This window comes from Leptosomus discolor, chromosome Z (genome assembly GCF_034619465.1).
Source record: "Leptosomus discolor isolate bLepDis1 chromosome Z, bLepDis1.hap2, whole genome shotgun sequence".
In the NCBI taxonomy this organism is placed as follows: Eukaryota; Metazoa; Chordata; class Aves; order Leptosomiformes; family Leptosomidae; genus Leptosomus; species Leptosomus discolor.
In genome coordinates, this window is record NC_141419.1 from 8,536,416 (window position 1) to 8,553,618 (window position 17,203).

The 17,203-nt window shown below is 55.6% G+C and overlaps 1 protein-coding gene across 1 annotated transcript; it reads right to left on the reverse strand.

The window, feature by feature from the left end:
• Positions 1-1,250: 1,250 nt before the first annotated feature.
• On the reverse strand, positions 1,251-9,223 carry GRHPR (glyoxylate and hydroxypyruvate reductase). The gene is made up of 9 exons (XM_086479757.1): positions 9,159-9,223; positions 8,921-9,051; positions 8,736-8,808; positions 8,192-8,308; positions 7,483-7,571; positions 6,674-6,778; positions 5,409-5,544; positions 4,520-4,650; positions 1,251-1,518 (listed from the first exon to the last, which is right to left on the reverse strand). The coding sequence occupies exons 1-9, from the start codon at positions 9,221-9,223 to the stop codon at positions 1,397-1,399; spliced, it is 969 nt and encodes a 322-aa protein (XP_086335883.1). The 3' UTR covers positions 1,251-1,396.
• Between the last annotated feature and the right edge of the window lie 7,980 nt (positions 9,224-17,203).

Sequence of the window (17,203 nt, forward strand, 5' to 3'; positions counted from 1 at the left end):
ACAGATACAAAAGGCAGAGCTGGAGATGCCAGGGGAGCCATGCAAGCCTTTTTTGCTTTTCCTTAGACACCTGAAGAACAAACATCATGCCTTGGCATGGATTCAGCAAGACCTTTTAATGTGTGCTTGGCAGCGGGCTGGCAGAAGCTCCCCTGGCAGCATTGTGCCTGTGCCAACTGAGCAATTATCTCTCCTCCCTTCCTGGCTACGAGCTCAGAGCTCAACTACAGAGCTGCCTGGCCTTTTGCTGTGAGCCCAGGAGCCAGGCTTTGAGGATAGGCACTGCAGCAGCTCCCTCGTGGTCGACAGTCCCAACACCACAAGTGTTCTCTGAATTGGGACCAAACACCATCTGTTGCCTGTCGAGTGAAGTGGCAACACAACCACGGGACCCTGTAAGAGTCAGTCCAAAGAACAGCATTGTCTCAACCTTGTCATGAGGGACACAGACAGTAAGGTACCCCAAAAGTTAGGCTAACATCTTGACATGAGTCTGCAGCGACCTGCCTGAGACGCAGTTGCTGATCCCAAGAATGGAATGCCAGGCTTGTAAGGTCATTGTGCCCTGGACAGAGCAAGGACAAGAGCTGAGCGACTTGTTCATCTGGCAGGAAACAGCAAAAGGGTAAGAGTGCTGGTACCTGCTTCTCCCTTCTAGAAACTTTGTGAGGGGAGATAACAGCTGAAAGAGGGAGCCTTGCAGAGGTAAGACAGCTCTGTTTTGGCTGAATGCTGTGCCGTTCTCTGGTGCCAGGGACGAGCCCGAGAACTGTTATCAAGAAAGATCGATCAGCATCGATGGAGCCAAGAAGAGGCGGAGACACAGAGGAGGAGCAAGGTGTGATACTTGGCATAAAAGATGGCTCCTCAGCACCCAAACTTTGGAAGCTTTCCCCACCACGACCATCGTTAGGACTGGCGGAACGCTGCCTGGACCTGGAACCACAGGGCCGCCTTCAACCCGCAGTGGTAGTTATCAGTCTCTGTCCCCTTCTCACTTTACTGTTCCCTTTCCTTTCACCCTTTTTATCTATATAAATAGGTAACAATAAAGTCTCACTGTTTGACTGAAGCAAACCCCTTTGGCATGGTTTGCCTTAATTTTGCACTTCAAGATCTCAGCGAACGAATCATCACGACTCCACTGAGTGACCATGACAGACCCACAACCCCCTACAACGTGTGTCCGCCACGCGCCTGGGGTCACCCCGTTCTCAAACAAAATGAGCACGACACATTCACTGCTTCTCTTTAATGGCTACAGTGCAGCTCCCTCACCGCAGGCACCGCTGCTGTGCTGCTGCAGGGGCAAAGAGGCACAGGACTGGTCCGCAAGGCTTCTCCAGGGCAAGGTAACGCCAAGTCTTGCCACCCTGCAGGAGCGGGGCTCTGGCTGTCACAGTAGCAGCTCATGGGGCATGGGCTCCCCTCGCAGCCCCGCCAGCAGGTTGTTTGCTGCCAGCACTGCCATGGTGCTCCTCGTGGCGTACGTGGCACTCCCGATGTGCGGCAGAATCACTGCAGGGGACAGGGGAGGTTACTTGCTCATTTCTTACCTTCACTGACCTCTTACAGCCTCTTCTAGGAGTCTTCCCACACAGGAGCACCAGCTGCTGCTCCACCAGGAGCTGGCATCACACATGGAGCATGAAACAAAATCATGAGCCACTGAGAACCGGAAAAGACATCTGAAAAATGGCTAACTGAGGTATTTTTTAAGTCATCCAGGCCAAAGACAGTAAGCCAAGAGTGGGTCCTCCTTTCTGTCTTCAGGCTTGGTACTCGCCTTCCTGCACAGACTCAGTGGGTGGTAGATGTAAAATACTATGCCTGTGGCAGACAAACACGCAGTGAAATCTGCACGCTGTTGCCTGATTGCCACACAGCTTTGGGAGGTTCTGCTCATCGACAGGCGTGAACCAACACATACTGGGGAAAGAGCCTGAAGACTGCTGTGAAACGTCGTGGTTTACAGGCCCCTGGGTGCACTGGGATGGCAGGAGTGGAGGCAAAAGGCCCCCGCTGAAAAGAGCTGGCATGCTGTAGCACAGTCAGGGCAGGGATTTTTGTCGACCTCTGTGAAAAGGCTCCTTTTACACAATGCAAAGGAACAAGCCAAAGCTGCTTCACTGGTAAATTACTGCAACATTAGTAGTGGAGAGTACTTGCCCCAGGTATGGATAAAAGCCTGCACTGCAGTCTCTGTTTGTTTTATAACAGAGAGCATCTACAGGCAATGCAGGAGCCTGAATGCCTGGCACGCTGCTGCCCCAGGCTGCAGACCCAAGAAGGACTGTAGGGCCAGGTAGGTCCTTTCTCCCCCAGTCAAGAACTAGCCTGGGTTCCTTGTTCACTGTGAAAGTAATATCAACCCTTCTTCTTCCTCTACTTATGCCACGTTCCTCCAGCTGCTGAAACTATTTGGCAGTTTTGGGTGAAATCTGTGAATAGCTTCAGAATCATCAAAGCCTCATTTTCTGTGAAAAATAAATACATATGTATTTATTTTGTCTTGCTCAGTGTTGTTCCAGATCTCTAAGATCTCTGAAGTCCTGCAAATACTTCCAGAAAGTCTCTGCTTTTATATTTTCTCACACTGTCTACTATGGCAGACAAATAAAAAATAGTTTTTAGCAAAAAGATAAATCAAAGCAACAGCTATGAACTTGTATTTCAGAAATGGACACTCAGTCATGGGCAGTTCCAAATTTTCATGTGTGTCTCTGGTTTTTTTTTTTTGAACAGACTTTTCCTACTCCAGAAACCTCCTTCCTGGAGAGTACATCCTGCTGCTGCCTGCACAGCCACTCCGGTACTTTGCCCATGCAAGTGAAGATGCACAGAGCAGTCCCATGCTCGGGGTGCAGCCTGAGCAGCCAAGGCACTCAACCACGTGGGAGGGAGCTGCTCTGGCCTGGCTTGTGCCATCGGCTCTTGGCAGGGCCGGCCACCCCAGTGGAGCTGAGCCTTCAGGCAGAACAGGCACCCTGCCATGGCACCGGCAATGGGGTTGCAGACAATCACAGATTTTTACTTTCTAACTGGAAAGTGGTGCCTTCTCCATGTTGCATTTCTGTCTCTTTTCTGCCTCGAGGGATAGAAGCGAGCCTGTGTGGCTTCTGTCTGTCAGCCCCACTCGGTAACCAGCCCGACCCGCCTGCTCCCTGTCTGGAGGAAGAGAGGAAGGCTCCTGGCCCTGCTTTAGAGTCGATGGGCCAAGTTACTCACTGAAGACGGGGGAAAGCAGTGAACAAGCCAGGAGCTGTTCCTAACTTGTCCCAGGCTGCTGGCCAGCCTGTGGTGCCTGTGAGGATGGAGCTGCACTGGTGTGTGGCAAGGCCATGGGAAACAGCCCCGCCGCACAGCCCCTTCAGTCTGCCACAGCGAGGATCCCAGGAAAACACGGAGGGCTGCTAACATCCTGCACTAAAACATCATCCTGCCCCACGCGGCAGCTCTTGGCAAGCTTTCAGGAAAGCACCGGTGAAACTAACACTGATCAGCTACGGCCCCTGGCTGCGGGCGCTCCTGCTCCACTCCAGCAGCCTGGCGATGCTGAAGCACCAGAGCAGCCGAGCAAGCCCCTTCCTAACCGGTCTTCCTCACGTGACCTAACCTCCTCTGGAGAAGACACGCACTAGTCCTGGGACCAGCACCTTCCTACCTGCCTGAAGCCTGCTACTATCCAGAAAACAGGCTGCCTGAGCTCGCTGGGCTCCACTTTCCCAATGAAAATTGCCTTGGGCTGTCCAGGCGATGCAGCTAGGCCATCTGCAAAGAGATCTCTGCTCATCCCATAGGGCGAGCACTTGCTGGTCACTCCAGCTCAGGGCTGTCTAATCTGCTGACATCCACTGGTGATGGACTCACTCAGGACAAGGCTAGCACTTAAATGAACTGTGCTTCTGAGCACAGGGGCTGAACCTGCGCCTGCCAGCCCAGGCTCACAGTGGATGGGCTAGCTGGTGAGTCCTGCAGCGGCTGCAGCGCTCCCGAGGCTGAGGTTCCTCTAGGCAGACTCAACATCCAGCTTTTTGGCCACATGGGAAGCCTTTCTAGCAGAATATATGCCCAGGAGCTTACAGAATACTAAAGTTGGGTGTGGCATGAGGAGGGATTTGGTTTCTCATTCAGGCACCTGCTGGTATCAGACTTCATGAATTTTACCCCATGCCACCACGCATCGAATGGAGATCCACCAGGAAGGTGTTAAAAAACGAGACGATGTCAACTGCTTTCTGGATAACTAAAATACCTCCCATGCTTGTTTTACATCACATTGATGAGGTCTTTCCCTCTAGCAGCTCCCTGCATTGTACGGTGGCTACCTGCAGCCTGCTTACATACACTTGACCTTGCTGTCCTTCCATGCTTCAGTGCTTGTTCGCACTGGCCTGCTAAGAGGATGAAGAATCTTCATCACACCAGCAAGCAGGTCCCCAGCTGGGGGCACATGAGGTGCCCGAAAAGCATGCTGCCGGAGCACAGCAGGAGCTTGGCCGTCTGGCTGGCCACTTACCGCAGTTCTTGAGGGAGAGCAGGGGGTGGTCAGTGGGCAGCGGCTCCGGCGTCGTGACGTCCAAGCCCGCCGCTGCGATCTGGCCATGGGCCAGCGCGTCGTACAGGTCCTCCTGGTTCACCACGGCCCCCCTGGCAAACACAGAGGGAGAGGCCCGTGCTGCTGCTGAGGGGACCCATGGGCTCCCAGGGGCATGTGACCAGGGCACAGGCCTGTCCATGTGGGACAGCCCGGGCAGAGGCACCAGGGCTGCCCAAGCAGAGGTCAGACCCTCTCTGGATGCACCTGGGCCTCCCAGTGCAACGAGCTGCTCCTGCCCCAGGCTGCCCACCAGCGGGGAGAAGAGCTGGGTGCCCGAGTGCAGGACAACCCCAGGGCAGCCGTGGTAGGAGACGCAGCCAGCCCGAGGTGTCCCGGGCGGCCGCCGTGTGTCAGGCCGCATGGGTTCTGCCCTGCCATGGCACTCCGCAAGAAGGCAGCGGGAACGGGAGGCGACCGTGAGACTCGGCCAAGGTGCCCTGTTGCAGCCGCCGCCGTCGCAAGAGGCTTCTGGCAGCCGCAGCCCTCTCCTGGGCAATCCCTCAGCCTCACCCTCCTGCCACCCAATGGTCACCAGAGTGGGACACAGGGCACTGGGGAGGAGACAGAGGCTGTAGTCCCCTGAATAACTTATCCTGCCTTCAGCTTGATCCCAAGAGACCTTGGGCTGGAGGCAGCAGGCCACACGCCAGGCAGATGGTCCCAGCGGTGGCAGCCATGAAGGCTGTACATGCTGTCTGGACTCCCAGTGGACGCACATCTCACAGCCTACGAGATACGCCCTGCGACCACAGCTGTCAGCAGGGTGACAGCCACCCCCCCTTGGTGCAGGAGACTGGGTTGTGATTACCTGCTTGTGTTGATGAACACAGAGGTCTTCTTCATTCTGCTGAAGAAGTCCTTGTTGCACATTCCCTGGGTGGCTGGACTCAAAGCACATGTCACCACAACGAAGTCTGACTCTTCGGCCAGCCTTGTGAGTGGGACTGAGCAGAGAAACACAGGTCACAGCTCTACTCAGGGACCTCACCAACCCTCTTACCCTTAAGGTTCACTGGCAAGAAAGTGCTGCTCTGGAGAGACCTGGCCAACCCTCCTCTGCAGATGGGGAGACACAAGGACCAGCACACTCCCAACAGAAACCACACATTCCTACAGATACTACTGCAGTGGGGTTTTTTTCACTTTTGAATTAAAATCAAGCCAAAGGGAAATCTAATAATGCTTCAGCCATCTGGCTCAAAGGAGGCTCTGGTATGTATTTCATGTTTAGACAGCGAAATATGGCAGCAGCTGTTTATACCAGCATTAAATCTGTCTATATGGTACCTACAGATAATGACTTCTGCCACTTTCACTCCTGGAGGTAAGAGGAAAGTGCAAGGAGCAGGACAAGTTCTGCCAATGACTTTATGCAAAAAAGTACCAACTGGAAATGTGTTGGCTTCAAAATGGAAAATTATCACTTGACGCAAGTCTCGGGACTCTAACAGGGCCACAGAACAGTCCCATTCAGCAGCTAGGAGACATTCCCAGGCTTGGCTGGACTGCAGCATTCCTTTTAAAGCAGGAGGTTAAGCCGACATTTGTTTCCAGCAAGCAACATCTACTCCGGGTGAAGATCTGCCATCAGCCTCAGCCTGTTTCTTCCTCCCTGCAGGACACCTCGGTACCCATCCCATGGAGGACAGTTCACCAGACCCCTCCAGTGGCAGCCCCCAATTTCCCCTCCCTGTCCCTTGCATTACACTTCCTTGTGGGAATGAAACTAACTGGAAATCACATGCAGAGGGAAGATGAAAAGCAAAAGCAGCAGAAAGAGCTGCACTCCACAATTATGGTGCGTGGTCAGCTGGACTGCCTGGCTCAAAGGAGGCAGGTTGCCCCCCTGCCATCCACCACCACTGCACGGGAAGTGTTTGGGATTTGCCACTCCCTCCTTTGCTGCCCCCACAGTGCTTTATGCCAGCTACACTGAGGAGCTGCCCAGCACCTCCAGATCGCACCCTGGCTCGCCCTGGCCCATCCCACGTGGTGACACCTTCCCGGAGCCATCCCAGCCATACTGCTCTGTGCTGCCCTGTAGCAGGCAACCAACCGCCGGTTCCTTCTTACCAAACTCAGCTTCAAACTCTGCAGCACTCTCTGGTTTCGGGCGACTCCCAGTGTACAAAAACTTCTTGACCCCAAATGGCTTCAGGCGGCGGGCAACTGCCTGTCCTAGGAGCGAGAGAGAGGACTGTCCAGCCGCTGTGCCAGTGCCTGCATGAGGCATGCCGCACAGACGTTAACGCCTGGCCACGGGGTCCATCCGGCCTCTCCAGGTGGTCCGTCCTTCGGCAAGCTTGCACTCGGTGCGGCCGACAGCGCAGCAGCGAGCCGAGGGCATAGCTCGCTAAAGGGTCGCTGTGATGCGGTCGCTCCTGCCAGGCTGCGTTCAAGGCTGGAGCGTTGCACGTGTGGGGTCAGGGGGCGGATGTCTTCTGCTGCTCCTCAAGCAAGCAGGAACAAAATACCTGCCACATTGAAGCTGGGGAAAGGGAGCCATGGGACGTTAAACCTGAAGCTATCCTAGGGAGCAAACTGGAAAACGAGGAAAGAAACAGCCATCTGCTGACAAAGTCCACAACTGAACAAGCACGTGACAAGCACATCATTTTGGACTTTGTCAGGGCATTTGTTTAACTGCGAATCAAGAGGACGATGTCCAGTTTGCTATGGCATTGAGATGCTGTGGATGCATTTGAATGCTTTAACCTTTAAAAGTTTAGGCCTAATAAGTCAAGATAGCTGTTCAGAGAGGCTCTGCAGAGCTCTCCTTGTTCTTGTAGATTTTAAAGAGGTGAACACCAGGGCCACTACCTTGGCTGAACCTCCAAAACCACCCTGGAGACACACAAAACTTGTGCCTGACCTGCACTTACCTATTCTCCCCAGACCTATGATGCCCACCGTACTATCAGACAGACCATAGCCACACATCCATAAGGGCTTCCATGTTGTCCAGCCACCACTAGCAGAGAGAGTGAGATGGAAACAGATGTCAGAGAGCAGCAGGGGAGAGCCTGCTCATAGCCCAGCCCAGCATTTGGGCAAGTACGTCAGAGTTGAACATTGCAGGTGGCCAGCCCCTCTGGCACGGACAGATGATGTTACAGCCAGGCTCTCTGGGGTTCCTGCTTCAAGTGACCTTGCTGGTCTCTTGCAGGAGTCTGCTTGGACCTGAGGTGTGCACCAGCAGCAGCCTTGGGAGCAGTTTAATTTAAGCGCTGCTAACCACTGCCCCGAACGACTGCCAGTCAGTGAGCTCTGGCCAGACCTTCCATGCGTGCCCACCCTGAGGGGTCTGTGGTGGCCTGGGGTGCCCTCTCCTGCAGGTCCTCTACCTAGCATACAGAGGGGAGTCCTGCCCCTCTCACCGCCCCTGAGAAGCACGTTTCCAAAGAGCCATGGAACTGCACGGGACTCCACCTCAGCCTGCAAGATGTTCAGTGCAAGCCGGGTGAAACTCTGCCTTCAGCCCCATTTCATCTGTCCAGCGTGGCACGCCTTCCCCCGCAGCTCTCGACCTGCCGGGGGCCTGCCGGGCTCAGAAGCCAGCCCTTGCTCCAGCTGGCACCTGCCGATACTCACTTCTTTACCTGCTCCACCGCCTCCGGCAGCCGGCGGCACACAGTCAGAAGTAAAGCTACGGAGAGTTCTGCGGTGGCATCGGTCAGGACATCGGGGGTGTACCCCACACGGATCCCTCTGCAAGGCAAGCACAGGTCTCTGGGGCAACGCTGCCAGCCTTGGGGTGCCACCTCAAAACTGCTGGGCACGTTGCTGACTAACACCTCTTCGAAGTCCCTGCAGAACCATGTGCAAGAGGACACCCCTTTTGGCTCCCCAGCCCTTCTTCCAAAGACTCCTCTCAGCCGCAGCTGCGGCGGGGTTACGCCCACCCCACCCCAGCACCCAAACGTTCCTCCTGCCCCAGCCGGAGTGGGGGTGACCCCGGCCACACCCCAGCGAGAGGGAGCTGGGGGTCCCGTCCACCCGCCGAAGCCCACTCGCCAGCCGGCGCGGAAGCGACCCGCAGCACCAAGAGCGGGGCAAGCTCGGCGCTTCGCCCTCCTTCCGCGCCGCCTCCCCGGTCCCCCGCTCCGTCCCTCGGGGCGCAGCTCCCAGGGGTTACCGCTTCTTGATCTCGTCCAGGGCGAGGTGGTCAAATCCCACGGACATGGTGCTGATGACTTTCAGCCCGGGCCCTGAAAGACACCACCAGCTCGGCTGCACGGCGTAGCCCCGGGGGGCTGGGCCGGGCCGGGCGGGGAAGGGGGGGCGGGGGGAGCGGGTTCCCGGGCCGCAGCCCGCACCCACCGGCGGCCTCCAGCACCTCGCGGTCGATGCGGTCGGTGAGGAGGCAGAGCAGGCCGCGCTTCCCCGCCACGCCCGCCAGCAGCTCGGCCCGCGGCACCGGCTCCTCCGAGTCCCACTGCTGGACGCGGCACCTGCGGCGGAAGCGGGGACAGTCACCGCGCCCGCCGCCGCCGCCACCAGGGGCGGCCCAACCCGACCCGACCCGACCCGACCCGACCCCGCCCGGCCCCGCGCTCACCCGCCGGCCTGCGACAGGACCCGCAGCCCCTCGGCCGGGATCCGCCGCGTCACGAACACCGCCATGGCCGTGCGACCGGCCCGCTCCGCTCCGCTCCGCCGCGCCCCAGCCCCGCCCAGGCTCCGCCCCAGCCCCGCCGAGGCCCCGCCCAGGCTCCGCCCCGGTCCCGCCGAGGCCCCGCCCCCGCGCAGCGCCCGCGCTCAGGGAACGGCAGCAGGGCCCCGGGGAGCGGGGCGGGAGCGCTGCCGCGGCGCACCCGTGCAGCGCCTGGAGCCCCTGCGCGGTGCAGACGTGCGGTGCATGCATGGAGCATCTGTGCAGTGCACCCGTGCAGTGCCGCGTATGCATGGAGCCCTGTGCAGTGCCCCCGTGCGGTGCAGCGTATGGATGGAGCCCCTGTGCAGTGCAGACGCGCAGTGCATGCGTGGAGCGTCTGTGCAGTGCGTCCATGCAGTGCAGCGTGTGCGTGGAGACCCTGCACAGTGCGGACATGCAGTGCATGCGTGGAGCATCTGTGCAGTGCGTCCATGCAGTGCAGCGTGTGCGTGGAGACCCTGCACAGTGCGGACATGCAGTGCATGCGTGGAGCATCTGTGCAGTGCGTCCATGCAGTGCAGCGTGTGCGTGGAGACCCTGCGCAGTGCACCCGGGCTGTGCAGACATGCAGTGCATGCACAGAACCCCTGCGCAGTGCATGTGTGGCGCACCTCTTTGATGTGCACAGGCAATGCAGATGTGGCGCAGCTACGCAATGCACACACGCAGTGCACGCCTGGAGAGGGGACACAAGGCTTGGCTGCCACCCCACCACGGAGAGCTTACAGCCCCCCTGCAGCCCCTCCATCCGGCGAACATTGCCTTTGCTTTCTCTGGGCTCGGGTGTGCATCCAGGCTGCGGGTGGACGAGCAGCTTGTCAGAACGGGTGGTAAACTCTGGTAAACGATCACACAGCTTCAGGCGTGGGTTTCCCCTTGCAGAGAGCTTTGCCGTGCCCACTGAGAACAGCAGCCCACCCATCTTTGCCCCAGGTTTGGAGGCCTGGGTGAGAGCTGGCGCTCTGTAACCATACTACCACCTCTGCCTCAAAGGAGCCCTTCCCAAAGCACGGCTGCTCCTGGCAGCACCTGCTGTGCTGCTGTCGGTGCTTGTGTGGGTGACAGGAGGAGCTAGCAACATCTCTGCCCTGTGCCAAGTCCTGGAGGGGCTTCTGGTGGGTCTCCCTTGAAGAAGCCGCTCCACATGCAGCCCCCTCACCCCCTGACTTGCATGGGACAGATGTCCCCAAGCCCTTGAGCTGGCCACAGGAGGGAAAATCTCCTGGCCTTTTGAACGGCTGGGGCAGCACTCTGGGGCAGCAAGGGTCTGTGGGCATCTGGACTGCCTAGGCGGAAGGTGGGCATCCTGCAGGGCAGGAGTGGCAGCCTGGCTGGGACGCTGATGGGGAACATTGTAGGATAGCAGAGGGGAAGGGTGGACTGCATCATGGAAGAGGAGATGGGACCTTTTGGACATCAGCAACTCCACTGGACTTGGTGTGGAGACTGCAGATCCCAAGAAACAGATTACTGGTGGATGGCAGAGGAGACCTACCCGCTGTGTTACAGCTGGCAGAGGTCTGCGTTCAGAGCACACGTGCTGCTGATCTGCCTGCCAGCTCTGTTCCTGGCAGGGGACTGAAACTTGCAAAAGTCCTGCAGGACTTTTAAAAGATTTTTTTAAGCCCAAGATGATGTTTTGGTAGAATCTGGCTGAATTCTTGCAGGTGTCAGTGCACCAGTGTCTCAGAAAAGCAGAGCAGGCCAATGGAAGGACAGACAGAACAAGCCGGGTGCATCCCTCTGTCAGTCGTGCACACGTCTCTGTGTGCACACAGGTACACATGCTGACGTGGAGGGCCTGGTTCCAGGGACCACCCTGGTGTGGATGAGGTATGCATTCACTCACATACATACATCTACATATGGATTTGCATACATTTATTTGGGTTCCTTTTGACTTTCTAATTCCTTGCAACATCAGGGTATTGTGTGTGAGCCCGTGCGTCTTCTAGCCTAGGGGCTGCTGCCAAACATTACAAACTGTGACACTGAACTCTATCACAGTGATAGTTTCATACCTTTGTAGAAGTACTGCTGTAGTGCTATACTGTGTAGTGCTGTGTAATTCCGCCACCAGCCAGCCAAGGGACTGTAACCTGCGTAAGTAAGGTGGGGCGGGAAGCACGTCAGCCAGCTTTTAGACAAGGCCGGTGTCATTAAAGCTGGGTTGGTGATGACCTATACCACTTTTGCTGGTTTCTGGACTCCCAGATCCTGTTTTGCTGTGGTCACCCAACCTGGTCCCTGACCAGAACTGTTTTCTGAGCTCTGAGCTCCTTCACTTCTGCCTGCTGAGGCATCATTTGAGCACTTCTTTCTCTGCTGGCCTGGGAGGCACAGAGGAGCCATGATGTTACACCCTGCTAGGACACAGCCTGTATCTCTAAGCAGCACATGCCTTTTCCAAAGCAAGAGTGAAAATGTGCCAGCCATGAGGCACAAGCCACCCAACTAACCTGCAGCTCCAGGAACAGCATTCATCTCCTAAAGGTCCCTCTGTTCAGCTACTTGAAGAGACACCACAGAGCAGCCCGTTCTGACACATCGCCCCCACTGCAAGTGTCTAGGCTGAGCTGGTTGCCTAAACTTCGTTGATGGAGGAGGAGTGCCACCTCTAGCCGGCAACTGATGCCACAGGTAGTGTTTAGGGATGAGAATTTCCACATCAGAGTCTCCAGTGACTACTTTGAAAAGTTTCCAAAGGCCAGAGGTAAGCAGAGTAAAGCCTCTCACGATACCAAGTCTGTTTGGTAAATTGCCAGATTTAAATTTGCTGGAGACCTGATCTGCTCCACAGCAGGTGCTCCACAGGCTTGTCCTCCTGTCCTGTCCCCCTCCCCCCCCCCCCGGTTTTGAGTTTGGAAAGAGGATGACCTGCAGGCAGAGGCTCAGGCCCTGTAAGTCGGCAGCTTTGATGTGACTAAGCAGAGCCTGGCTGTCACCATAGCCCTGCTGGGAAAACAAAGAGTCTGTTCACTATGGGGCTTTTTTCTTGTCATTTCTCTGGGAGATAAGAGCCTTTGTTATCTGACGGAAGCTTTAACAAGAGGGCTGGAGAGAGCACAAGAGCACAACCGTCTGATCTTAATGGGAGTTTCACAGTAAACTTGGAGGCCAGGGACTTACAGTGCTTTTTCCCTGGCACGACCTGTCAGTGCTGTATGAGTTATCAGCTTGTCTAATGAAACTGTACTCTACTGGTGGGATTTTCCTTTATCATGATGCATGCCTGTTCCCACCATCAGTATGTTGTCAGATTATCCCAGCAGAATCCGTTTTATTTTTTAATAATTGCTTGAAAGTTTATTTTATTTTATTGAGCTGGGTTATCATTAGAGCTGACATCTTATCTCACTTCCTGATCATGTAAGGATTTGTGTCAGGAGTATATGCTCTCCAGCATGACATCTCTGCGCTAATCTCGTGGCGTGGTGGCTGCAAGGTTTTCCTTTTCCCTTTCCTGCCGCCCTCCCCTACTCGCCCAGGTGAATGCGTTGGAGTCACCCATTTGGGAGAACACGCCACAGCTGCCGGTGCCCCGTTGCCGGAGCCAGCAGACTGCACACAGTGGTAGCTTCTGAACACCCGGCCAGTTCCTCCAGTGGCGCCAGTTTGAGCAGAATGGAGACCACCAGAGAGGGTTTATTTACAAAACAAAACACACAATGCTGCCAAGAGTATGACTTTTATCAGTACACTTCAATGCACAGAGCACCTATAAACTGTCTCCTTAGCTGTGTGGCTTCAGATTCAAAGTCTTTACTCTAAATGTGCGGAAACCCTTTCCTGAAGTGCCTTGGGTTGTCACCACCCTTCTGTGCCACCAGCTCCAGCCACAGGCACACAGTAGTCTCAGGACCTGATCAGCAAATGCACCCTGTGCACCGCCTAAGATGTCTCAGAAAATCACTGCTCAGCGGCAAAAGCTTGTGACAACATGATCCGGGCAAGGACAAGAGAACGTGTGCTTCCCTGCGTGCAGCTGGCAGTCAGCTCCGGCGGGACGAAGCCAGCCTCTCATGCCAGACCTGAGGACATTTTGCTTGCAGACTCAGCCCGACTTCTTTGGATCATGTCACTTGCACAGTTTGGTGACAAAATCCTTTTGCACCATATGAGTCGGTGGCAGCCCAGCTCTACGTGCCTGTTCGCTTCGCAGGTCACAGCCCACTGGGGCGAGAAACTCGCTGCCTCTTGGAAAGGTGATAGCTTCTCAGTCCCTCTGGAGGCACGGTTGCTGTCAGTGCTGTGCTCTTGCACTGCATCTTACAGGTGTCCTCTGCGGCGGGGTGCAGCTCAGAGCCACAGGGTCCCTGAGGCTGGAGGCACCTCCAGAGGTTGCCTTGTCCAACCCCTGCTCGAAGTAGGGTCCCCTAGATCCAGTTGTGCAGGGCTGTGTCCAGCTGGGATTGGGGTGTCTCCAGAGACGGAGGCTCCACGTTGTCTTCAGGCAACTGGTTCTCGTTTCAGCCACCTTCAAAGTGAAAAAGAGTTTTTCTTCTATTTCAGTGGAATTTCCTGTGTCTCACTGTGTGCCCATTGCCTTTCTGATGGGCACTGCTGAGAAGAGCCTGGATCCCACAGCTTTGTTCCCCTGCCAGTATTTATAGACACAGATAGTACACCCCGAGCCCTCTCTTTCCCCAGCACTGGTCAAAACTGTGTTGTCAGGCCAGGCACAATTCCATTTGAGCCTGTTCCTAATGCCCACAGCTTCCTCCCTGTGACCGCTCCACCTCAAGCGCTACTTGGAGCCACAGGTTTTGGCATCATGGGATTGTATGCTTGATTCTAAAAATGCAGGTGTTTCATGAGCAGAGGAACAAATGTAGCTTGATTCCCCATGAGTTTCTGCCCTGTGAATGGTTGCACTCAGTGTTGAAGGAGGTGCTCATCTCACTGAAGCCCTCTCTGGGGATGAGGATGGAGAGGGTGAAGGCACTGACTATTTCTAAGGCTGAACAGACTCTGTGTGAAGGAGTGTTCCAGAGTGTTCGACCCCTTTTTTGCCTGGCTTGAGGGCATGCCACAGCAATACACAGAGAAGGAGCTATTTCCTTTCCTCGATTTTGCACTGGATGCCATTCAACCTAACATTCTCTTCTTCTTCTTCTTGTCCCATGGGACAAACTGGGTAGCAATTCCCAGTTTCCTATTTTGGTGTTTCGTAGGTATTAGTACGTGTATGTGTGTATAAAAAAACCACACACAGACATAAATGCGTAATTTACACTTAGTATTTTCTGTATTTCCTCTAATTCCCTTCTTTTGGTGAAATGCCAGCCTGTGCTACCTCTCCGCAGCACCCACTGGCCAGCTCTCCTCTCCTTTGTGCACACCGTGAAGGTGCATACATCAAGCTTAGCCACGGCGTCTTTAGCTGCGTACATCACAGTATTCCTATCCACCTTTTCCTTCTGAATCATTTTCCTGCTGTGTTTGAACTGTCGCCTCCTCGGCCATAGCTGGTGGCTAACAAGAGTGGCTGCGGGGAGGCCAGCACAGCCATCCTGCTGCCTCCGCCTGCTCCTCATGGCTTTGTGCCCACCGCTGTCCTCCTCCACCGCCCCTTCTGCCGACCCGCCTTTGCTGGCTCTTTCGGAAATGCTGCACGTGTCCGTCCATCTGCCTGACCTGGGGATGCCTTGTAGCATTTCCTTGCTCTACCACACTTTGCTTCACCCCTGAGTTTCAGATTGTTAAAGTAATTAATCGGTCTCTCATCCATGACCTGGCATCTTTCCTGTTATCTGGACACCCTGGTGAAAACTGAGCTATAAATTCTGTTTTTACCATCTGGTTTGTTTCAGACAGACCTGCAGAGCATTTTACCCCTGGGAAACTGTGCAGAACTCTGCAAAACCTTTCTGAAAGCTGAAATGAGAGAGATGAACGGATGCCATATCTTCCTCTGCTTGCTGGCAAGTGGCCGGGCTGCTGCTGGAGGAGCAAGGATGCTGGGTATGTCCCAGCCAGGCCCAGGGCCAGATTTTCTTTCCTCCTGTGCAGATTTATAGGGGTTTGCCATAGCAGCTAGCACATCAATGCTGTCACAGATGGAAAAGCCCTGCCATGGGAATAGCCTCCCCGAACAGTGTTTTCACATTTCCCCTGAGCAAGGCTGTTCAATTCCCATTGCTTTGCTTTTATTTTTTCCTGCCAGTGGGCTAGGCGCAAAGAGAGCCAGCTGGGCGCCTGAGTCAGGAGGCAGCTGTAGGAGATGTGTCAGAGCCTCAGCCAGCCTCTGTGAGCCACGGGCCACTGCCAGCGGGGCCATGGACCTGCCGTTAGCTGAGCAGCTGCCTCTGCCAGTGACTCTGGGGTGTGTGCTCAAAGAGGTGGAAATGTCACCCTCTTGGGCACAGCAGGAGCTTGATGGGATTTTTAGGAGTGTGTGTCAGGGCAGGACAAAAACCACCACTGGCTTTCACTGTATGAAGGTGATGTCCTTCGAAATACAAGTCACCCTTGGCAAAGGTCACAGCTCTCCAGAGGGTACAGGAACGCAGAGATGTGGCAGCTCCTTGCAAAAAGCCATCAGAATGACTGGGTTTCTGTCTGTCCATCCCATCCCATCCCATCCCATCCCATCCCATCCCATCCCATCCCATCCCATCCCATCCCATCCCATCCCATCCCATCCATGCATCCTGGGTTTTGAGGAACTATGGCTCTGCAGGAAGTGCTGAGGGTGAGAACTGGTTTCCTGGGGGTTTATGTCAGCCTGGAGTAGGAAAGCACTTGCCAGGGGGCTGGTGGTGGGACCAAATCCAGCCAAACTTACGCCCACCAGATTCATTGGCCGCTTCTCAGAGCAAAGCCTATTTGTTGGGATCCAGCTGGTTAATTAGTAACTGTGGTGGGGCATGGCTGTGTTCCCATTTTGGGATGTGCAGTATGTCTCCAGGGTCAAAACTGGGCACAGTGGCATTGGCTCCTGGGAGGAGCAGGGGACCTGTATGCCTAAGGGACATGACCTGTGGGTCTGTGCCAGTGGCTCTGCATGCCTTTCACCTGTGGGGAGCGGGGCTGGGCCAGCTGTCCTGCCCGGAGCCTCTCAGCATTCGCTATCCCACGGGAGAAGGGGCTGGATGTGCTGCTGCTGCTTGCCTGTGCCGCTCACCTCTTCTTCACCTCCCTGGGGTAAATGTGGTCACGTCCCACCGTGGTGGTGCTGACTGCTCTCACGTTGGGTTCCTGCTACTGCAAGACAACCAGTGGTGACACTGACCTGGTGGGGGTTTGCAGCCCCCGCCTGGGTCTAATCCTGACAAAACCGGTAATCTGCTGCTGGAAGGGACTGCCCTGAGCCAGAACTAGCCAGCCCGGCAGCTCCATGGTGTGTCCCAAGCAGAGCAAGACCTCATCAGTCAGCCTCGTCGCTGCGCACACAGTTACTGACTGTCCTGCTGCGAGGCACTTTCCTTGGCAAACAATGTCCCCATGAGGCTAGAAGCCGACACACTGCTGCAGGACGGGTCCACTGCTCTGCCACAGTCCTCCATCAGCAGGGCTGGTGGCCTCCTGCTGCCCTCGCCAGTCACACTGCTGCCTCTGCTGTTGTGCCTCCTCCAGCAGCAGATGCACGGCCCTGGAATCCCAGACACTTGCGTTGGGAGTTTTAAGCAGGACCAGGATTCACCAGAGTCACATTGCTCGATGTGGCAGCTGTGGAGGTGGGATTGTGGAGGGGATCAGATGCTCACAGCCTACGGACTAACCTGCTGAGCAAGCGTTGCTGGCTCCTTTATCCCATAAATGCTGGATTGCCAGGTAGGGTGATGGCTGGACAAAGCTGCCTGAAGGTGTTATGAGCCTTGTAAGGGCAGCAAAGAGGCAGCATGTAGGCAAGAACCCACAGGGGTGCACTGGGAGAAGGGGCTTTTTGCTCCATCAGTGATTTTTCTTGTCATTGCCAGTATCTCTGGTGATGGGAAGATTTTGGC